Below are 24,826 nucleotides of genomic sequence, written 5' to 3'. Positions count from 1 at the left end.
CTCAAGAGAAGGGAATGGCTACCCACTCTAGTATTCTTTCCTGAAGAATCCCATGGACAGAGAAGCCTGGCAGGCTACAGTCCATGGCGTCACAAAGGGTTGGATACAACTGAGTAACTAAGCATACACACACAAGTGATAAAGTACAAAATTTAAAGTTGGAGAGGAGACTTAAAGGATGAGTACAAATTGTCTACTAAAGCACAGGTTGATTCCTGGCATGTTAAGGCCTACAGTGTTGTAACAGGCAAAGACACCTGAGGAAATAGAATTTGTTCAGAGTAACAAGACTGTAGTATATGTTGCTGGTAGGATGAGAGATTATCTAGACATGTAGATTGAGGTCAGATGTGAATGCTTGTATTTCTAGCTAGGAATTTTTATTTCATCCTATAACTAGTAGAGAGCCAATGGAGGTTTTTAAACAGAGTGACATAGTCCTCTTTATATTGGAAGATAATTAGTATGAATGTTGGAGAATGAAAAGAATGGAAAGAAACTGGAAACAAGGAGACTAGAAAAACTTAATGGGCTAATCCAAGTGATAGATCATTACTACCTAAACTAAAATAGTACTGTTTTGTATAGTGAGAAAAGGAGGGGCCTCCCTGGTCATCCAGTGGTTAAGATTTTGCCTTCCAGAGGGTGCAGGTTCAATCCCTGATTGGGGAGCTAAGATCCCACATGCCTCATGGCCAAAAAAACAAAACAGAAGCAGTATTGTAGCAAATTCAATAACAACTTCTAAATAAAGAAAAAGACAGATCTAATAAAGAATAAAAATATTTTAAGAGATTAGAAGGAGAAGATGAGAGAATAAGAAAAAATGAAAATGCCCTTTATGGCAAAGAAGAGACATAAACATTTAAGAACGTTGATCAATCAGAAATGTAAGAAGTGGAGTATAAAAAATGGGAGCTGAAGAGGACCTGAGCTTACCTCCCATAACCAGCAATTCAAAAATACATCCACATGTGGAACAATTCATGGAAAGCTAACTGGAAACTTGCAGAAGCACCCTTATATAACCACGGTTGTGAGAAAGATGCACATGTAATCAGCCAGGATAGGAAGAAAAGCATCAGGTAAGGGGCCTGTGCCTCTGGGAGAGGACTGAAAGGAAAAGGGAGAACATGCAGGCAGACACTCACCCTGAGAAGTGAGTGAGTCCAACCGTAGACTGGGCATCCCCGTCCTGGAGTCCTGCACATAGGAGACAAGCCCCTTTGGCTGCTTGGAGAGCCACTGAGAAGGCTAAAGAAGCCTGGACTCCACTCATCAGAGCACAGGTGTTAGCTCGCCACCAGACAGGGCAGAGAGAGGGGCACCCTAGTAGCTGCCGCCATGCCACACCCCCCAGTCTGAGCCAAGTGAATGTCACCCTGCTCACTCCAAGCCACAGCTTGGCCCTGGGTCTCAGGCTTTCAGGACCTGGGAAAAGAGTCACTCTAAAGGTCCAAATGTGTCCTGGGGGCCAGGGATGTAGTCTAGATAGAGCAGTGTCCACTGCTGGTGCTTACTCAAATAGCACCCAAGAAATAGCCCAGACTTTGATGGCAGTGCAGGTGCTTGAATTCCCACAACCACCATGCCATGTTCAAGCCTAGCGCAGGGAGAAAGAAAAATACACACTTCAAGGAAGCAGAACCAGCTTGAGCCCAAATTTCAGGGCTTCTGCTCCCACAACTTAGGAGCAGACCTCACCCCTGACACGACAGCGATGGCCACTGAGCATAGAAGAAGTACTGTCCCACACCCTGCACAGGCTCTAACTCCTCCATTACCAGCCATACCCCCTTTCCAATGTGGTAGAGGCCAGCATACCATGAGGAAAGACATGGCTTGCATCCACATCTAATCCAGCCCTCCCTCCAAATACATTGGGCACACAGTCTGTATAGGGACACACCCACATAAGAACACCCCTTCAAGACTGTAATAGGTAACTGTTTCACCTGAAGTCAGAGACACAGAAAGTTAAGTAAAATAAAAGGGCAGAGGAACCTGCAATCTAAGATAGTCTACCCAGCGAGATTATCATTTAGAATAGAAGATGAGATAAAGAACTCCTCAGACAAGCAAAAGCTAAGAGAATTCAGCAATAATAAACCTACCCTAAAATAAATGTTGAAGGGTCTTCTCAAAATGAAAAGAGAAGAATCTATAGGAAAGGGAAAACCCCAAAAGGAAAGACATATATAGTGGGGATTGAAGATCACTTAAATAAGCTAGTACATAGATTAAAAACAAAAGTTGTAAAACAACTATAACTACAATAAATAGTTATGGGATAAACATGAAGATGTAAAAAATTACATCAGAAACACAAAATGTAGGGGAGAGTAGTGAAAAATGTAGATCTCTTAGAATGTGTTTGAACTTAAATGACTATGAGTTTAAAGCAAATAGACATAGTTTAACGTATATGAACACCATGGTAACCACAAATAGATACACAGCAAACAAAAAGCGTGGAACTCAAGCATACTACAAAAGAAAATCATCAAACCAGGAAAAGAGAGAGACAAAAGGAAGACGTGTACAGAGAAAAGTGCCAAAACAACTGGAAAACAAGTAATTAATTGGTAATAAGTATGTAGTATTAATAAATTACTTTACATATCAATGGATTAATGCTTCAATCAAAAGACACAGAGAGCTAATGGGATTTTTAAAAAGACCCTTCAATATGCTGCCCCAAGAGGTTCACTTCAAGGTAAAAGATACAAACTGAAAGTGAGGAGACAGAAAAGGATATTTTATGCAAATGGAAATGACAACAAAACAAAGGCTTAATGAAAGACAAAAAGAGTACTGTATAATGATAAAAAGAGATCAGTACAAGAAGAGGGTATATACTCTTTAACATATGCATACCCAATACAGTAGCACCTAACTGTATAAACACTAACAAACATAAAGGGAGAAATTGACAATAGTGCAATAATTACAGGAGACTTTAACACCCCACTGATATCAATGAACAGATCATCCAGAAAGAAAATCAATAAGGAAATTGTGGTCAAGTAATTCTTTGCCACCCCATGAACTGCAGTGTCAACAGGCTTTCCTGTCCTTCACTGTCTCCTGGAGTTTGCTCAAATTCATGTCCATTGAGTCAGTGATGCCATCCAACCATCTCATCCTCTGCCACCCTCTTCTTCTTTTCCCTTCATCTTTCCCAGCATCAGGTCTTTTCCAATGAGTCGGCTCTTTGTATCAGGTGGTCAAAATATTGGAGCTTCAGCATCAGTCCTTCCAATGAATATTCCAGGTCGATTTCCTTTAGGATTGACGGGTTTGGTCTCTTTGCAGTCCAAGGGGCTTCTCTGATAGCTTAGACTGTACAGAATCCACCTGCAATGCAGGAGATCTGGGTCTGATCCCTGGGTAAGGAAGATCAGAGAAGGCAATGGCAATGCGCTCCAGTACTCTTGCCTGGAAAATCCCATGGACGGAGGAGCCTCGTAGGCTGCAGTCCATGGAGTCGCAAAGAGTCAGACACGACTGAGCGACTTCACTTTCACTTTTCACTTTCATGCATTGGAGAAGGAAATGGCAACCCGCTCCAGTGTTCTTGCCTGGAGAATCCCAGGGATGGGGGAGGCTGGTGGGCTGCCCTCTATGGGGTCACACAGAATTGGACATGACTGAAGTGACTTAGCATTAGCAGCAAGGAAGATCTCCTGGTTAAGGGAATGGCTACCTACTCCACTATTCTTGCATGGTGAATTCCATGGACAGGGGAGCCTGGTGGGTTACAGTCCATCTGGTCACAAAGAGTCAGACAGGACTGAACAACTAACATATATGACATTCTAGGTCACAAAACAAGACTCAACACATTTAAGAGGATAGAAATTATATCAAGCTTTTTCTTTTCCAACCTCAAGGGTATGAAACTAGAAATCAACTACAGAAAGAAAAACAGAAAAGAATAAACATATGGAGACTACACAACATGCTACTAAAAAAAAAAAAAAAAGAGTAACTAATAAATCAAAGAGTAAATCAAAAAATACCTCAAAACAAATGAAATGGGAAACAAAACTTTCCAATTCATGTGATACAGCAAAAGCAGTTCTAAGAGGGAAGTTCATAGCAATACAGTCCTTCCTCGAGAAATAAGAAAAAATCTCAAACAATCTAACCTATCACCTAAAAGAATTAGAAAAAGAACAAAGCCCAGAGTTAGCAAAGGAAGGAAATAATGACATCACATACATGTGGGATCTTAAGAATAAAAGAGATGAATCTGTTGATGTGCATAAAACAGAAACCAACTCACAGGCATAGAAAACAAACTTACGGTTATCAAAGGGGAAAGGAGGGATAAATTAGGAATATGGGATTAACAGATGCAAACCACTTACATATAAAACAAATAAGCAATAAGGATTTATTGCATAGCATAAGGAACTATAGTTAGTATCTGTAATAATCTATTATAGAAATAATCTGAAAAATATATATATAACTGAATCACTTTACTGTACACCTAATACAATATTGTAAATCAACTATGCTTCAATTTTTTAAAAAGTCATTTCCTAGGAGAGAAAAAAACAGTAGAAAAAAATGGATGAAACCAGGAGCTAGTTTTTTGAAAAATAAACAGGCTCTCCAAGAAGAAAAGAGAGAGGATCCAAATAAAACAAGAAAATAAAGAGGATAAATAACAACCAATACCACAGAGATACAAAAAAAAATCATAAGAGAGTACTATGAACAGTTTATAGCCAACAGATTGGACAGCCTACAAGAAGTGGACAAATTTCTTGAAACATACAGCTGCCAAGACAGTCAAGAAGAAATAGACAATTTGAACAGAAGACCATTCACTAGAAGTGAAGTTGAATTAAAAAAAAAAAAATGCCCAGCAAACAAAATTCCAGAACAGGACAGCTTCACAGGGCAATTCTACTAAATGTATAAAGAAGAATTAATACCTGTCCTAATCAAACTATTCCATAAACTTGAAGAGTTTATGAGAACACTCCCAAATTCATTGTACAAGACAACCCTTACCCTGATACCAAAACGAGGCAAAGACACTACAAAAAAAAAGAAAAAATTACAGGCCAATATTTTTGATGAATATAGATGCCAAAATCTTCAACAAAATATTAGCAAACCAAATCCAACAATACATAAAAAGAATCTTACATCATGATCAAGTTGAATTTATTCCAGGGTCACAAGGGTGGTTTGAGATACATAAATCAATCGATTTGATACTCCATATTAACAAAAGGAAAGATAAAAATTACATTATTGTCTCAATAGATACAGAGAAAACACTTGACAAAATTCAGTGTCTATTTATGATAAAAACCCTCATCAAAGTATGTATAGAGGGGACATATCTCAACATAATGGAGGCCATTTATGACAAATCCAATAGCCCACATCATATTCAATTGTGAAAAATTTTAAATTTTTCCTTTAAAATAAAGGACAAGAATGTCCACTTTCACTGCTTCTATTTAACATAGTGTTGGAATTCCTAACCACAGAAAAAGTAATAAAAGGTATCCAAATTTGAAGATGAAGAGGTAAAACTCGCTCTGCAGATGACATAATACTCTATATAGAGAGTTTCTATAGTCTCCACCCAAGGAATATTAATATTAGAAACTAATGAATTTAGCAAGGTTGTGGGATATAATAATAATATACAGAAATCTGTTGTCTTTTATACACTAATAATGAAATATCAGAAGTAGAAAGTAAACAATCCTGTTTAAAATCACATCAAAAAATAAAATACCTAGGAGTAAACTTAGCCAAGAAAGTGAAAGGCCTGTACTCTGAAAACTATAAAACCTGATGAAGGAAATTAAAGATGATTCAAAGAAATGTAAAGATATTCCATGCTCTTGGATTGGAGGGAGTAATATCATTAAAATGGACATACTACCCAAAGCAATCTACAGATTTAATACAATCTCTATCAAAATACTTTTGACATTTTTTCACAGATCTAAAACAAATAATGCTACAATTTATATGGAATCACAAAACATCCCGAAATGACAAAACAATCCTGAGAATAAAGAACAAAGCTGGAGATATAACCCTCTCAGACTTCTGACTATGCTACAAAGCCTCAGTAATCAAAAGAGTAGTGTTATTGGCACAACAGACACATTGACTAATGAAACTGAATAGAGAGCCCAGTAATAAACCCACACACTTACAGTCAGTTAACCTACGACAAAGGCGACAAGAACACACAAGAGAGAAAAGACGAGTAGTGCAGGGAACACTGGACAGCTGCGTGTGACAGAATGAGATTGGAACATTCTCTAACACAGCGCAAAAAGAAAAACCCAAACGGATGAAAGACGTAAATGTAATACCAGAAACTGTAAAGCTCCTAGAAGAAAACATAAGCATGACACTCTTCGACATAAATCATGGCAATTTTATTTTTTTGGCTCTGTCTCTTAAATCAATGGAAATAAGAGCAAAAATAAACCAATATGATCTAATTAAATGCAAAAGCTTTTGCACAACAAAGGAAACCATCAACAAAAGACAACCTACTTTTTAAAAATTGGAGAAAATATTTGTAAATGATTTAACTGAAAAGGGGCTAATAGCCAAAATACATAAACAGCTCAGTTTAATACTTAGAAATCGCATCCCAGTTTTCCAGATGATTGGATTAAGAAGATGTGTTATGTATATGGTGGAATATTACTCAGCCATAAAGAAGAATAAAATCCTACCATTTGCAGCAGCATGGATGGAGCTAGAGAATACAGTGCTTAGTGAAATAAGTTAAACAAAAGCAGGTATTGTATGATATCACTTATATGTGGAACCTAAAAATACATATAAATGTACGTGCAAAACAGACATATAGATATAGAAACAAACTTGTGGTTGCCAGAGAGAGGGGGAAGGACAAATTAGGGATATGAGATTAACAGATACAAACTACTACATATAAAATAGATAAATGAGACTTCCCTGGTATGCCAGTGGTTAAGACTCCCTTAAACTGCAGGGGGCGCAGGTTCTGTCCCTGGTGAGGGAACTAAGAACCTGCATGCTGTGTAATCAAAAATATAATAAGAAAATAAAATAGATAAGCAACAAGAATACACTGTATAGTGTAGCAAATTATGCCCATTATCTTACAGTAACCTATGATTGAGTATAACCTGCAAAAATACTGAATCAGGTGCTGTATACATGAATTTAACATAATACTATAAATCATCGAAGAATAAATTAAAGAATAAGAATAATGTGATAAGTTTCATATAGGATAAAGTGTTTCTTGATATATAAAAATAATTGGAGTATTGAGAGGATAGTGCAGGAAAATCAAGAGATATTCCAGCAATGAGTTTAAAAGGACTTATGTTAAAAGAGTGGTAGTGAAATACAAAAGAAAGAAGAAAAAGATATTTCATGAAAAAACTAGATTATAACTTTGGTGTATAGTTGGATAAAGAAAATGAAGTATAAAAATCAAAAGAGGGTGAAATTTTGAATCTTGATCATTGAGAGAACTCCCTGACTTTAAGAATTACAAAGAATGTAATAAAAGTGTATAGGTTTAACAAGATATTATTAAACTCCATTTGAGATTTCTGAATTTAGAGAGTAAATATACAAGTAGAAATGTATAAAAACAATTTAACTTAAGATGAAACAAGAGCTCAAGGCTATAGAAATAAATTTTAGTCATGATTGTATATGTTATTGCTCAATTTTATGTGTAGTTATGCCTGCCCCACCAAACTGTAATATTGTAGAGAACAATAGCTTAATCTTACTCATGCAGAATTCCCTATGATGCTTAGTTCAGTACTGTGCATGTGGGAAGTATTCAACAAATACTTAAAACAGAGAAACATCACTGGCATTATGAAAACTCAGAGGATATAAAGCTTAATAAATGAGGAAGATATTTATTAGAGACATTGAGAGGGAACTCCAGAAAGATGGAACAAATAGTATGTGAAAAGGAATGAAGGTATAAAAGGACATGCTGTATTAAGAGAGTTGAAAGAGGTAGTTCATTTTGTTTGTTTTAATTTTTATTTTATATTGGAGCATAGTTGATTAACAGTGTTGTGTTAGTTTCAGGTATACTGCAAAGTGATTCTGTTATATATGTATACATGTATCTATTTTTCAAATTCTTTCTCCATTGAGGTTATTACAGAATATTGAGCAGTGTTCCCTGTGCTGTACAGTTGGTCTTTGTTGGTTATCTGTTTTAAATATAGCAGTGTGTACATGTCAATCCCAAACTCCCAATCTATCTCTTCCCTTCTGGTAACTATAAGTCTGTAGGTAATTTATTTTGACTAGTGTGTACACTGAAAAATTGTAGACAGGTTGTTTAGAAAGGAAGCCATGAGTTAAGTCATGAAGAGCCTTGTTAAGGAATTTGTCCTAAAAGCAGTTCCAGAGAGATTTTAAGCAAGCATATAACATTAATGTTTTAGGAATATTGCCAGAATGAGGAAGAATATAATAAGACTAAAGGTGGAAAAATCAGACAAAATGGTACTTTAGTTAATGAAAACCATGACTTATTAAGACCTACTTAGTAGATAGGATCAACATGATTTGGTAACTTTTTAAGAACTGAAAGGTGAATGGAAGGAATCAAGAATGACTGTGGAGAATGGATTTGGTTAGTTAATGGATAGTGAAATAATTTATCAAATTAAGGACTATTCAGGACAAAGAGGTTTAAGGGAGAGAGTAACTGGAAGGATGATGATAAATTGTGAGTTTGAGACACTTATGAGCTATTCTGGAGTCAATTTCTCATTGTTAAGATGTCTGGGCCGTGAATATAAGTATGATAGTTGTCAATGAATGGATAAGTTAAAGCCATGGTTCGGGCCCTGGGGGCTCAGATGGTAAAGAATCTGCCTGCAGTGCAGGATACCCAGGTTTGATCCATGGGTTGGGGAGATCCCCTGGAGAAGGGAATGGCAACCCACTCCAGTATTCTTGCCTGGAGAATTCCATAGACAGATGAGCCTGGTGGGCTACAGTCCATGGGGTCACAAAGAGTCAGACACATCTGAGTGACTAACACTTTAGTACCCACCCGTGATGGTCTTGGTTCAGCTGAACACTCAAACTCATGACTGCAGTAGACCAGGTTTGACCTCAATTAGAAGAAATTAAACACTGCATGCCAACAGGCAACATTCTTCAATAGGAGGAATCCTCATGGCATGCCGTGAAATAGTCAAAGGGCTCATCTTTGCTATGCCCCTCTTCCCACAAGTGACGTCACAATGTGCAGACTGCCATCCTGGGTTAGAAATCCTCTGTTCAAACAGGAGCCAATATTTCTGGTAATGACTATATGAATAGCTTCCATGCAAGCGATATGTTCAGTTAAAAGAATTACCACACTTGGGGAAACCCAAAGCTATAGCTTCCTACCAGTCCTTCCTATAAGTCCTTCCTATGACTTATTCACAGTCCTGTCAGTACAGACAGTTTATCCATGAAGGGTCATTTTTCACATCTGTGTGCCTGAAACACAGTCCTAGTTCTACTAATAATCCAGGGAACAGAGATAGAGAGTTAACCCAGAGTTGAATTGGTCCACAGAGGATCGATTTTATTGACCCTTCACTTAAATACAGATACAGATAAGATCACACAGATGATATGAATAAGATTACACAGAGAATATGGATAGACAGGCAGAGGATTGCATAACTCTCAAAAATTCCAGCATATCCAAGCAAAGAAAAAGGAGCTCAAGAAAGCCTGAGGAGGAACAACTAGAGAAGTTATAAGATATCCAGGAACATATGATAATATGAAAACCAAGGAAAAAAAAAAAAAGAAAACCAAGGGAATTAAAGTCAAGAAAGATAGTGGTCAAGAAGTGTCTCTTTTTGCAGTTAGGTCAATTAATTAATCACTAGCAAAAGCAGTACATTGGAACGGTAGAGACAGAAGCCAGACAGCAGTAGATTAAGGAACAAATGGAAGCTGAGGCAGTGAACACAGTGTAATTTTAGAGTACTCACTGGAAATTTTTGTCTCAAAAAGGAAGATAACAGACAATTAGAGGGGGTTTAGAGGGATAAAAAATTCCAACTCATTCAGTATAGAAGTAATGTGCATTTTCATATACAGGTTTTCTGCTCTATTAGGTTTATTTTTCTGTGTATTATTATCCTGATAACATCAACTATTTTCAATCAAAAAAACTCTTTTGCACTAAGAATAAAAGGATAGACATTTTTGTTCAACAGTGTACACTTTCTTAAAGTCTTAGAAGAGATAACACATCAGACAACTTTGATTTCACTGTAGCAAACAAACATGTAGTTATTGTTATACCAAATCTGTGCTAGGACCATTGTACCAATTTTCTTTTACAAGAAATTATTTCCATTCAAACTAGAATACACATAGTTTTCAGTTATTGTTGTAATGTACTATTATTACTATGACTTCATGATGTGTATATATATATATACACATACATAAATTTTATGTATTTGGAATACAACAAATGTGTACAATTTATAGAGAGAACACCCTTGTTTACTTATTATAAAGTTAAGCTCCTCTCCACAGGTAACTGACAGTATTAAAATAATATATGTGAAAATGCTTTATAAACTATAAAAATGCTATACTACAAATGTGAAAGCTTGGAATATTAAAGATCAGGTGTTAAGTTAGTAGAAATATTTATGTGTACTATGATTAAAAATATAATTAGGCTACAAATAGTTATATGCGGTTATCACATTAAAAATACATTTTCTGTACCGTATAAACCTAAAATGTGTTAAAGAATAAAGTAATACCAAGGAACAGGGGGCTTCCAAAGAAGGAGAGATATATCTGTACTCACAAATGATTGTTCTAATGTGGAAAATATTAGTGGTAGATAAAAATAACTTAAGATGCTGTAATGTGGTAATCTAAAGGAGAGAAGAATTCTATTAAAAATGGAAGGCATTCAGTGCTTAAGCTTTAAGAAAAATGAGACTTATGTCCATATGAAAATAAAAGCTACTTCAAGAAATAATGAGATATAAGAAATGACTAATAAAAATAAAAGCCTTCCATCACACCCAAAGCCTTATCACAAAGATAATATACTTGACCCTTTGGGTAGACATACACATAGAGCAAAAGGAGCTACATTTTCCCCGTATTTTTATACTTTAAAATAATGTTGTTAGATATCTATCTCCAATATCCATGTATTTGTGGTGAGACAGTTGATCCTGAACCATAGGCTACCTACCCTGAGAAATCTGACCAGAGCAGTAATCTGTTTGACCTCTATTTGCCCCTTGTATCATCACTTTCAACCAGATTTTCTATCCCATATTCATTATCTGTATGACTGTCAGACTTCTGAGACATGAAAATACCATTAAATAGCAAGGAATGAAAAAGGGGAACCTGAATAAGTAACCTATGTACATTTCTCAACTCATGAGAGGATGGTTGATCAGAAGGACATAATGCATGGACCCTCAGAACAAAGCATAGTATGAATTGAAAACCTAGAGGCAGCCCAATAAAGCGAAAAACCATCTTAATAAGGCTGTCTCTCTACTTCCTGTTCAAATGCTTTTCCACCTGCGCAGATCCATTCCTGCCTGTCCAGCTACCTCCACACCTGATCCCCACTTACCTAATAAGCTATCTCCTTTCAGAGCCCCATTGCTATCCCACCATTCCCAAATTCTTCCTAGCTATCCAACCGTTTCTCCCACCCACCAGCCTATCCATTCATCTGTCCTCTCTGCTCTTCCAAAGAACTTTTTACCAGCCCCATTACCATCCTACCCGATCAAGTATCTTCCTCGCCCACCAGCCTCAGTTACTTCCAGCTTTCCTGGCAGTTTCCCTCATCTACCAACCCCAATTCCTTCTGGCCCACCTGACCATTTACCCCACCCACCCCGAGGTTCACCAGTCATTCCTGATTCTGACTCACAGAGCAAGTTCTTTTATAAAACTTTCAGACCCAAACATTCCCTTCCAGCAGAGCATTCAACCCCAACTACTCTAATGCCTGCCCTTATCCGTCATTCCCTTCCAGCTCGACCGACTCCAACCCCTGTGGAAGGTTTTCCTGTTTTGAAGCCTTCCTATTTAGCCAGTCATCCCCCTCATCAGCCAGTCCCCGCTCTTTCTGCTGTCACTCCATTGCCTGAACATCCTGCTCAGTTAGACCCTTTTCCATTAGTCCAGCAATCTGTCCCACAAACCGTAGCATTGTCCAATCTTCCCCAGGCCTCTGTAGGTCATCCGCCTGTGTCGGTTCTGTCCAGTCCGCCTCCCTGTAACTCTCCGTCCTCTTCTTTGTCCTCCCCTTCTACTTCCATATCCTCTTCTTCACCCTCTCTACAGCTTTCTTCCTCTTCATCTGTTCTTTCCTCTCCTTCACCTTCCCCTACTACCTCTCCGTTCTTACCTCTTTTATCTGTGCCTCTTTTTTCCTCTCCTTTGTATTCATCTCCCTCTCCATATTTGCCTCCAGCAAATTTAGGTTTCCCCTCTCCAGTTCCTTCTGTTTCTTCTTCTTTTATGATTTCTTCTTCCTTCCCACCCATGCTTCACTCTTCCTGTCTTTCTGCCTCCCCATCTCCTTTTATTCCTATACATTCCTTCAATCCTCCTCACTGGGGGAAGAAAGTAGAGAAGAGAAGAGAAGCAAGTGGAGTAGAGAAGAAAGAAATAGAGAAGAAAAAGTTGAGAGACGACAACTTAAAAGGTAAATAAATTTAGTTTATTAGATGTTTTGTAGATTTAGCAGTATTTCATTTGGGAAGGGTGACTGAAAGGGAAGGAATATGTAAGAGTAGGAAACCTAAAAGGATTAGAGAAACATAATCTCAATGTTCAGGAACTTATGTTAGATACCTTTTTGCTCTCCTTGATCTCTCTGTGGTTGCAAAAGGATAGTCAGGAATCTAGTAATCATTGACTTTGACTATTCCAGTCTGTCCAAATAAAGATATATATGGGTATTGGAGATAGATATATGTCACATGTGGCCACAAGTCACTTTTCAAAGTATTTTAATCCTCATTGAATTGAGGATAATTCAAGTGAATTGGGGATAAATACCCTTGGGATTCATACTGCCAGCCCTAATGCAATAGCAGTCAGCTTTTGACATACTTTCATCCCCATCCCACCCACCCCCAAAAAATCTTCCTTTGTGTTTTTTTATTTTCACTTTGTTCATATACTGAAGTGTAACATGCTGTAAGTTTCCAGAAGATGCAAAATTCTGAAAGAGGATGATATCATCCACTGATAATTTGGGGGTGGCACTTTAACACACTAAAAATAGACTCTGCATTAAAGTGCCCCCTCTGTGCCATGAAAACCATGCTTACATTTGTGGTACAACTGAGAAAAATATGTTAATACCTTCCAAACCTAGTGAAGTTAGATGGAATCCAAGCTTCCAAACGTTATTAAAGTTAGATGGAAATTCCAGTCTACCCTGACAAGAAATTTTCATATTTTCTATCTGCTTGAATCTTCCACCAACTCTGTTAGGGTTATAGGGATACCGCCATCTATGATATCAACTCAGAACTAAGGGTAGTGCCACATATTATTATCCAGATAGGGATGCTCTTAAAGAACTGAGGACTGACTCTGTACATCTATAGTAATTACTTCAATATCTATTCCAAACAGTAGAGGAATAGGATTTAATACACAAAGCCATGAAAAATTGGGCATTTCTACATGAAGATGGAATGCTTTATTGACACTATAATCCCACATCCATTTTTATTCTACTATTGATTTCTTTAAATTCCCATTCTAATATATCTATATATTTCTCCAATATCCTTATATGTGATTATCTGGACACACACAAACACATATTACATGAATATGTCATTTGTATGTTAACTTTATTTAAGTATACTAAACATTTTTTATGTGTGATTCACAGAGCTATAGATAATGACTTGCCTTCATCATTGTCAAAAAATGATCATAAGCATCAGAAATATCTCATATCCAAAATCAATTGTGGTCAAGAAATGGAAAACAGCAAGGCAAACTCGACTACTAACAAAGATGCATTCCAGCTTAAACTGGAGGAAACACGGAAACTCCTAGAAGATCAGCATCTAAGCAGTTTGCAAGTATGAAACTCTAAATACATTATTACTATTTTAATATCTAGCAATAATTCTGTCCCATTTTTGCATTGTTCTCCACTTAAGAAATATATAACACTAGCCAAGGGTATGTTTGGATGAATCAGCACAGATTCATCACAGATACTAATGAGAGAAGGTTTTAGCATTTTTAGCTTTTTGATACAATTTTCTCTCTGCTGCTTCTATTCTTCTTTTTCCATGTCTCATACATAGAAAAATATGCTTTATGAATGTTATTTTTTGAAAAATATGAAAGTTATTTGAAAGTATAATGTATCTTAAGTATCATTACAGATTGGATTATAAAAAGCAAATTGAAAATTATTATACCTGTGGATATTAAGTTCTTGATAAAAATATGGCATAATTAGCTAGAAATGGTGTTTCTCTTCTCTCTACTATGGTGTTTACTTTGGTTTTTCCTACAAATGAGTATGGATTTCATACTAAACTTCCTAAAATGTTCATGTACTTTATTTTTTATGAGTAATTGCACACATTTATAAGATTCTTAGTATGCTGATATCAAGATTAAATTTGTAACCTTGGCCTAGTTTATCCAATAACTGAGCAATTGTGGCAAGGCTAGAAAAGCAAAACAGGAGACTTCGTCTCGCTATGAAGAAGTATCATCCTGCCACACACAACTATAATTCTGAATAAAATATATGAAACAGTTATTTTTAAACTGTACAGAACAGGTAGTATAAGAGATGGTCTTGAAAAAAGGGAAACAAATGAGGTAAGCGCTGTGATCACATAGGCTTTTTACCTGGACATATCCTCCTGACAGGCCTCGGAAAAAATCCATAGATATTTTAACTACCTGTCAAAAAAAGAAACACTCTTTTCAAGAAGACTGAAATCTAGACATACAGCACAATGTTCATAATGTCCAACACTCAGAATTCACTAGATATGAAAAAGCAGAAAGCTGTTATTACCCATAACCAGGAGAAAAAATAGTCAATATAATCATAAATGACAGAGATAATAGAATTATCAGGCAAGAGTTTAAAATAACTTTTACAAATATTTTCAAAGAATTAAAGAAAAGTGAACATAATTAGAATGAAATTTTTGGAGGAACCAAATAGAACTTCTAGATCTGAAAAACATATTACCTGAAATTAAAGTTATACTCGTTGAACTTATCAATGAAGGCACTATAGACAAAAGGATCAGTGGACAGAAATCATCCAGTCTGAAGCATTGGGAGAAAAAATACAGAAAAAATATATTTAACAAAATGTTAGTGACATGAGGGACAATATCTAAATCTAACATACACTTAATTAATGTCACAAAGAAGAGAGGAAACATTTAAAGAAACAGTGGCTGGGAATGTTTCAAGTTTGATGAAACTGCAAATCCACAAATTAAAGAAGCTCAACAAACTCCAAGATGAGTAAGTAAACACCCATATGTATGTGCACACAGCCCATCACAAAAAACTTCATCAAAATTAAATTAAGCTAGAGGGAGTAAAAGATGTAATACATGCAAGTCAACAAAGGTAAGATGAACGACACTAATTTCAAGCCAGAAGACAGTGAAACATTATTTTCAAAGTTCTGACAAGGGAAAAAAAAACTACCAACCTATTATCTACATTTAACTAAAATGTCCTTCTAAAATGAAAGCCAAATAGGCATTTTCAAATGAACAACAGCTGAACACCACTGTACTACACCAGTATCTGCAATAAGAGACCCTCTGGGAAGTCTTTCAGGCAGAATGAAAATGATAACAAATGAAAACTCAGATCTATATAGTAACAAAAAACAAATTAGTGGTTGTCAGTGGTGGGTAGGTATTTACTACAAAGAAGCATGAGGGAACTTTCAACAGATGGAAAGTTCTTAAATATTTCAGTGTGATGGTTATGGGTAAATAATTTGTCAAAACCTATCGAACTATACCTTTAAAATATGGTAATTTAGGGACTCCCTGGTGGTCCAGTGGTAGAGACTTCACCTTCCTAAGAAGAGAGTGTAGGTTCAATCCCTAATGAGGAAGCTAAGATACCACATGCCTCATGGCCAAAAAACTAAAACATAAAACAATATTGTAAAAGTCAATAAAGAGTTTTTCTAAAATAGTCCACATCAAAAAATACGGCACACAGATATGTAAATATATTAGGTAACACTTATTTATTTCTCTTAACATAATTTAAGTTGTAGCTATGTCATTGGAAATATTTTTGAAATAATCTATATTCACATTGCCTGTGTTCTGTTTTTTAAAGTTTGTATACATCATGTGTGTATTTTGGGTTTGAAATAAGCTACTGTTGTAATTTTTCTTGGCATTTTGTACATAAGTTTTCTGAAGAAATGGTAACTTCTCAAAGATTGTGAAAAAATATATATTATATTTAAAAATAATAAATTATTTGATTATTACTAGTTTTACTCCATTCATTTCAGTTCAGTCGCTCAGTCATGTCCAACACTTTGTGACCCCATCGACCGCCTCACGCCAGGCCTCCCTGTCCATCACCAACTCCCGGAATCTACCCAAACTCATGTCTGTTGAGTCGGTGATGCCATCCAACCATCTCAGCCTCTGTCGTCCCCTTCTTCTCTCGCCTTCAACCTTTCCGAGCATCAGGATCTTTTCAAATGAGTCAGCTCTTCGCATGAGGTGGCCAAAGTATTGGAGTTTCAGCTTCAACATCAGTCCTTTCAATGAATACTCAGGACTGATCTCCTTTAGGATGGACTGGTTGGATCTCCTTGCAGTCCAAGGGACTCTCAAGAGTCTTCTCCAACACCACAGTTCAAAAACATCAATTCTTTGGCTCAGCTTTCTTTATAGTCCAACTCTCACATCCATACATCACTACTGGAAAAACCATAGCTTTGCCTAGATGGACCTTTGTTGGCAAAGTAATGTCTCTGCTTGTTAATATGCTGTCTAGGTTGGTCATAACTTTCCTTCCAAGGACCAAGCGTCTTTTAATTTCATGGCTGCAGTCACTATCTGCAGTGATTTTGGAGCCTCCAAAAATAAAGTCAGCCAAGGTTTGCACTGTTTCCCCATCTATTTGCCATGAAGTGATGGGACCGGATGCCATGATCTTAGTTTTCTGAATGTCGAGCTTTAAGCCAACTTTTATGTTATGGAGTTTTACTCCATAAACATACAGTAACAACCAAAAAATTAGTGCATTTTACTATAGATAAATATATCTCAATAAAGTTGATTTAAAAACTAAAAGACAAAGCATGTTAAGTCTAGTACAATTTATATCAGTAACTTAAAAGCAAAGCTTGAAGCTGATCACAATGTTTCATTTTTTAGTGATAAGAAAAATTCTGAGAAAAAAGTTTAGTGAAAAATTCTGAGTAAAAAAAAGAGGTTGCTGAACTTTTTTTTAGGTGCTTTGGAAAATGAAGCAACTACAGACCTAGGCAAAGAGAAATATTAAAGCCACATAGATCATTATGTCTAAAAGGACCTTCTAATCCACATTTCTGTATCTCATTAGATGCAATCTCAAAGAAATTCTTCTTAGAGTCATAGAACTTTTAGGAGCCTCATTATCAATTAAAATAACTCTGTTCCAAAAACAGACATTGAAGGAGCTGTGCTTTCCTTTGTTCTAGTTAGGTTGAAGGAAGTGACAGGCAGGGAATAAAGGCTAGTAATATCAAATTCTTATGAACCATTTGCAAAACATTTACAATAGTATATCAATAAGTACTAAATATACAAACTAAAATATTTTTAATCTGTAACTGATTTCATTGGTTTCTCAGTTTATTTTCAGGGCTAAAAAAATGCTAATTTTTGTTTAATATCAGAATATTTAAATTTTCTAAAATTTGTGTAAAATTTTAAGGGAACTAATTTTTTGAGTTCATTTAAATTTTTCACTAGATTAACAAATTAAAGTCTTCTTGAATTTATTTCTACATATGTTATGCAGATTAATGCTTTATAAATATCTGTTATATATGTGTGAAATTAGAAATAGTTTTAAACACTGACTATACCATCACTGTTCATGGGGTTCTCAAGGCAAGAATACTGAAGTGGTTTGCCATGCCCTTCTCCAGTGGACCACATTCTGTCAGACCTCCCCACCATGACCCATCCGTCTTGGGTGGCCCCACACGGCATGGCTTAGTTTCATTGAGATAGACAAGGCTGTGGTCCATGTGATCAGATTAGCTAGTTTTCTGTAATTGTAGTTTCAGTGTGTCTGCCCTCTGATGCCCTCTTGCAACACTTACCGTCTTACTTGGGTTTCTCTTACCTTGGACGTGCGGTATTTCTTCACGGCTGCTCCAGCAAAGTGCAGCCATTGCTCCTTACCTTGGACAATGGGTATCTACTCACGACGGCCCCTCCTGACCTTGAATGTGGAGTAACTCCTCTCGGCCCTACTATGCCCACGCAGCCCCTGCTCCCTGGGCCTTGGGTAATTCCTCTCGCCGCCACCCCAGGCCCCCAGCCTGGCTTAGGCCCTGTCGGCCGCCGCCCCCGGCCGCCGCCCCCGGCCTAGCACCTCTCGGCCGCCAGCCCCGGCCCCTGGCCCAGTCTAGCTCCTCTCCTGTCTCTTGAGAAACCTGTATGCAGGTCAGGAAGCAACAGTTAGAACTGGACATGGAACAACAGACTGGTTCCAAATAGGAGAAGGAGTACGTCAAGGCTGTATATTGTCACCCTGCTTATTTAACTTATATGCAGAGTACATTATGAGAAATGCTGGGCTGGAAGAAACACAAGCTGGAATCAAGATTGCCAGGAGAAATATCAATAACCTCAGATATGCGGATGACACCACCCTTATGGCAGAAAGTGAAGAACTACTAAAGAGCCTCTTGATGAAGGTGAAAGAGGAGAGTGAAAAAGTTGGCTTAAAGCTCAACGTTCAGAAAACTAAGATCATGGCACCTGGTCCCATCACTTCATGGCAAATAGATGGGGAAACAGTGGAAACAGTGTCAGACTTTATTTTTCTGGGCTCCAAAATCACTGCAGATGGTGATTGCAGCCATGAAATTAAAAGACACTTACTCCTTGGAAGGAAAGTTATGCCAACCTAGATAGCATATTTAAAAGCAGAGACATTACTTTGCCAACAAAAGTCCGTCTAGTCAAGGCTATGGTTTTTCCAGTGGTCATGTATGGATGTGGGAGTTGGACGGTGAAGAAAGCTGAGTGCGGCAGAATTGATGCTTTTGAACTGTGGTGTTGGAGAAGACTCTTGAGAGTCCCTTGGACTGCACGGAGATCAAATCAATCCATCCTAAAAGAGATCAATCCTGGGTGTTCATTGGAAGGACTGATGTTGAAGCTGAAACTCGAATACTTTGGCCACCTCATGTGAAGAGTTGACTCATTGGAAAAGACCCTAATGCTGGGAAGGATTGCGGGCAGGAGGAGAAGGGGACGACAGAGGATGAGATGGCTGGATGGCATCATCGACTCGATGGACATGGGTTTGGGTAGACTCCGGGAGTTGGTGATGGACAGAGAGGCCTGGCGTGCTGCAATTCATGGGGTCGCAAAGAGTCAGACACGACTGAGTGACTGAACTGAACTGATACCATCACTGCGGATGGTGACTGCAGCCACAAATTTAAAAGATGCTTCTCCTTGAAAGCCAGGCTTCAACAATACATGAACTGAGAACTTCCAGATGTTCAGGCTGGATTTAGAAAAGGCAGAGAAACCAGGGATCAAATTGCCATCATCTGTTCACTCATAGAAAAATAAAGAGAATTCCAGGAAAACATCTACTTCTGCTTCATTGACTATACTAAAGCCTTTGACTGTGTAGATCACAACAAACAGAAAAATTCTTAGAGATGGGAACACCAGACCACCTTACTTGCCTCCTGAGAAACCCGTTTGCAGGTCAAGAAGTAACAGTTAGAACCAGACATAGAACAAGGACTGGTTCCAAACTGGGAAAGGAGTGTGTCGAGGCTGTATATTGTCACCCTGCTTATTTAACTTCTATGCAGAGTACATCATGGGAAATGCTGGGCTGGAGGAAGCTGGAATCAAGATTGCTGGGAGAAATATCAATAAAATCAGTTATGCAGATGACACCACCCTTATGGCAGAAAGCAAAGAGGAACTAAAGAGCCTCTCGATGAAGGTGAAATAGGAGAGCGAAAAAGCTGGCTTAAAACGCAACATTGAAAAAACGAAGATCATGGCATCCAGTCCCATCACTTCATGGCAAATAGATGGGGAAACAATGGAAACAGTGACAGACTTTATTTTCTTGGGCTCCAAAATCACTACAGACGATGACTGCGGCCACGAAATTGAAAGATGCTTGCTCTTTGGAAGGAAAGCTATGACAAACCTAGACAGCATATTAAAAAGCAGAGGCATTATTTTGGCAACTAAGGTTGATCTAGTCAAAGCTATGGTTTTGCCATTAGTCAGGTATGCTTGTGAGAGTTGAACCATAAAGAAGTCTGAACAACGAAGAATTGAATAATTGATGCTTTTAAACTGTGGTGCTAAAGAAGACTCTTGAGAGTTCCTTGAACTGCAAGGAGATCAAACTAGGAAATCCTAAAGGAAATCAATTGTGAATGTTCATTAGAAGGACTGATACCAAAACTAAAGCCTCCAATACTTTGGCCTCCTGATGCAAAGAGCTGACTCATTAGAAAAGACCCTGGTGCTGGGAAGGATTAAAGGTAGGAGGAGAAGGGGACAACAGAGTACAAAATGGTTGGATGGCATCACTGACTCAACGGACATGAGTTTGAGCAAGCTCCAGAAGACGGTGAAGGACAGAGAAGCCTGGCGTGCTGAAGTCCCTGGAGTTGCAAAGAGTTGGAACAACTGAGCGACTGAACAACAACAACCTTGGAAGAATAGCTATGACAAAGCTACATAGTGTATTAAAAAGCAGAGACAGCACTTTGATGACAAAGGTCCATATAATCAAACCTATGGTTTTTCCGGTAGTCATGTATGATGTGAGATTTGGATTACAAAGAAGGCTGAGCCCCGAAGAAGTGATGCTTTCAAACTGTGGTGCTGGAGAAGATTCTTGAGAGTCCCTTGGACAGCAAGGAGATCAAACCAGTCAATCTTTAGGGAAATCAACCCTGTATGTTCTTTGGAAGGACTGGTGCTGAAGCTGAAGCTCCAATACTCTGGGCACCTGATGCAAAGAATTGACTCATTAGAAAAGACCCTGATGCTGGGAAAGATTGAAGGCAGGAGGAGAAGGGGACAACAGAGAACAAGATGGTTGGTTGGCATCACTGACTCAATGGACATGAGTTTGAGCAAGCTCCGGGAGTTGGTGATGGACAGGGAAGCCTAGCATGCTGCAGTCCGTGGGGTGGCTAAGAGTTGGACATGACTTAGCGACTGAACAACAACAACAATACTTTGAAGTGATCATGAAATTTTATTGAAAACTGTTAATTTCCATTAGATTCCATTGAAGTAATGATGAGACTCTTACTGTAAAGAATTCATGGAAATTATTACAGTGCTAAATCTCCAAAAATGAGCCATTAAAATCAATAGTTCTCAGTCCTAAATCCACATTAGAATTACCTGGGGAATTTAAAAATAATAATACCACCACCAGTGCATGCACTCCATCTAAGTATTAAATCAGCAGGATCCAGGCACATTTTCATAAACATCTTGTATTTTTATAGACCATGAGATTAACTTTTATAAGAAGGTATAGCCTTACCAATAGGAAACTCATATTAGAGTCATAGAGCTTTTAGGAGCCTCATTCAAGTCTAGTCCAAGTCTCAGGGAAAAAAAAATACGCTTTGTAAATTCTATTTTTCAGAATTTCACATGCTGTTATGAAGCCTTCAGGAAACTCTATTCTCTGAATGGAACAGCAATAGCAAAAATTATTTTCTAAGCTATAACTAATGGCTAGGATAATTGAGTAGTTACTTTAAGGTGAAGAAACTAAGGCAAATACATTTTATTGTCTTTGTTGGCTCCCTCTTTTTCACTGTGAGGACTGTTCCCGGGATATAGATTATTTATATACCTATACTGTCTGTAGTCATATCACTTTCGTTTATGTGCCAAGTAACAGTGGTATATTGAACCATTAATGTTGACACTTAAAATTTCTAAACTATAAAACAATGTTCTTTTTTTTTCTTTCAGAAATTTTGTGATGAAGTTAATCAGATAACAAATTCTGAAACCCTCTCAAGTATAGACAGTCTTGAGGCTGGGGAACATGAAGAAATATATTTAACACTTAATAAGGAGCCTTCCACATCAGTCCAGCAGCAGAATTCTATTTCCCTCAAATCAGCAAATCTGCAGTCAACTAATCTAAGCTGCTTTGATGAAGATAAACTGTCATTCTCTAAAACTCAACACATAAATAATTGGCTTATAAATATAGATGATCCAAATATTTTCTCAGATATTTTTAGTAAGCCTAATGTTCTCCCTGATTCAAGTAAATGTATTCATAGTAAAGAACAAAATCCATCTGCTCTGAGTAGAACTGTGGAAAGAGCCATAAATACTGCTAATAATTCAGTGGCCGTTCTATATAGTCCATCCATATTTGTACAAGATAAAAAAAGCAAAAACACATCTGAAACTAGTGTTATAAGGACAACTGGCTCCTCTTCTGGAGCATTCAAAAGGGAAAGGCTATTAGTTACTGAGAGCCCAAAATTTAAATTCAGCAAAGCCTGGGCCACTCCAAATTCTCTAACCCAGGAAATCACAATAATTTCAGACGAAGAGAAATATTCTGAAATGATTCAAGAAAATAGAACTACTTCAGTTCCTACGTCATTTGTACCTTTGGCAACGCCTTTAGTTTTGCCATCAAATATACAATCAGCTAGGCCTTTACCAAAGAGCAGTATACACATAAAAGAAATTGACCCGATGCAGTGTTCTGATAAGTTAGGGGAAATGAAAGATATTAAAGATGAAAAAACAAAATATTTTAATTGTAATGAGGAAGAGTTGTCTTTATTTTCAGATAATTTTCAAGCCGCCTGTGTACTTCACAACTCTGATTCAAAAGACAAAAAACAGAAAATATCTGAAGCATCAAGACCATTGTCTAATATAATTTCTCATTGTGACTTAGTCAGTCAGCACAAGAAAATGAAATATAATATTTGTGAGAAGAATAGTGTGAGATTTATTAAAAGTATTTTAAAGAAAGAATCTAAATACGAGCATGATTATTTTAAGGCACTGGTTACAAACCAAGGCTTTAAGTTAGGAAATCAAAAAGCAGCAGATATCAGAGATAGTATTGAATTAACAAAAGAAAAAGGGAAAAGTGCAGAAACTCCAAAAACTATTAAAAAACTGAGATGGTTTGATGAAACTGGCAATACAAGGAAAAATACTGAAGATAGTCATTCACTGAAGAATAGAAAAAGAGTATCTCAACAGTGGTCTCAACCATTCCACATTCGAGCTAAAAGTGGTGCTGCCAGCAACACGCCTACTATGCCTGCTTCTGCTGTGAATTCTGCTAATAAAAAAAAGCCCGAGGACGATATTATCTCTGAAAATGTCACTGCTTTAGGAGGATCTGGAATAGACCATGTGCCTTTGAACTGTTTTATCCCTTCAGGTTATAGCACTGCTAAACAAGCCTGGCCAGACTCCGAAGGGGAGGAAAGTATATCTCCTGTAAAGAGTGGTTGTTCTGAAACTCAGAAAACTAATCCACAAAGGAGTGAAGCAAAAGTCATTAGAAGAACAAGATCTGCTAAAGTCCAATCAGGCTTTATATATATGAACAGAAAAGGCACTGTTATTCGACCACAGTCTGCGAGCAAAGCCAACACATTTTTACAAGCTCAGGGTAAATTAATTGTACCTCATCCTCCTCCTACATCTCAATTAAATATTAGAAGTTGTAAAAACATACAAGTATCTCAGTGTCAGTCTGTAATGCCTGAAAATTCTCAAAACATCAGTACCTGTAACTACTTTAATTCAAAACATATGCTTGCAGCAGAACACAAGTTGAATCAGTGGAATCAAGAAAGTAGTCTTCCACTCCCTCATGTTTGTTCTGACTTAGTCACTGTGATGCCACCTCTACCATATTGTTCTTCTGAGTGCCAAACGTTAACGAAAATAAATCATTCAAATGGCAGTCAAACTGATACCCCGCAAGATGGGACGTTATATTGCCTCCAAAGATGTCCAACATATGAAGAAAGTCATCCCTCTGTGACTCTTAAAACTACTAGAGAAGAACTGGTTCCCTTGTGGAAAAGACAGCATAATATTCTGAGTCAAAATGAAAAAGCTGCCGGTAAGAATAAATTTATATATTTTTATAGGTAAAATGTGAACTTTTTCTTATTGTGGTTTGATAATGTACCTTACAAGATATTAAAATTGAATAATAACAGCCTTATAGAAATAACATCACCCATAATATTGTACCCTTGTCTGTCTAGTAGCTAACACTTTTAAGCAAATGACCCAACCTTTGCTTAGCTAAAATTAGAAACTTTTACTAACTTCCATTTTTCCCATGACTTGTTAGTTTAAAAGAGGGAAGACAAGAAATGTGGTTTTATTCTTATCCGATATCATTCTGTTATTACTGCAATGTTGTAGTCAAAATTTCTGTCAAAGTAAGCACAGTGAAAAATATTTGTTTAAATTATTCTAAATAG

General features: G+C 37.2%; 1 protein-coding gene across 35 annotated transcripts in view; it reads left to right on the top strand.

Annotated features, from left to right (window-relative positions):
• The window catches only part of CEP126 (centrosomal protein 126), a 116,930-nt gene that overhangs the window by 57,866 nt on the left and 34,238 nt on the right, over positions 1-24,826 (top strand). For 18 of the 35 annotated variants that reach the window (XR_014069884.1, XR_014069883.1, XR_014069885.1 and 15 more), the window contains exons 5-6: positions 13,958-14,153; positions 22,311-24,456. Coding sequence is in view for 26 of the 35 variants with exons in the window: in XM_081545966.1 (XP_081402092.1) it covers positions 13,958-14,153; positions 22,311-24,456 (2,342 nt within the window). In the remaining 9 variants the exon portion in view is untranslated. Of the gene's footprint in view, positions 1-11,618; positions 12,752-13,957; positions 14,154-22,310; positions 24,457-24,826 lie in introns of all 35 variants that reach the window. The other 17 variants (XM_081545962.1, XM_081545961.1, XM_081545955.1 and 14 more) reach the window with 4 other exon arrangements.

Source organism: Giraffa tippelskirchi, chromosome 11 (genome assembly GCF_054371585.1).
Source record: "Giraffa tippelskirchi isolate mGirTip1 chromosome 11, T2T-mGirTip1v1.2.pri, whole genome shotgun sequence".
NCBI classification, from domain to species: domain Eukaryota; kingdom Metazoa; phylum Chordata; class Mammalia; order Artiodactyla; family Giraffidae; genus Giraffa; species Giraffa tippelskirchi.
This window is presented reverse-complemented; position numbering and strand designations above follow the sequence as displayed.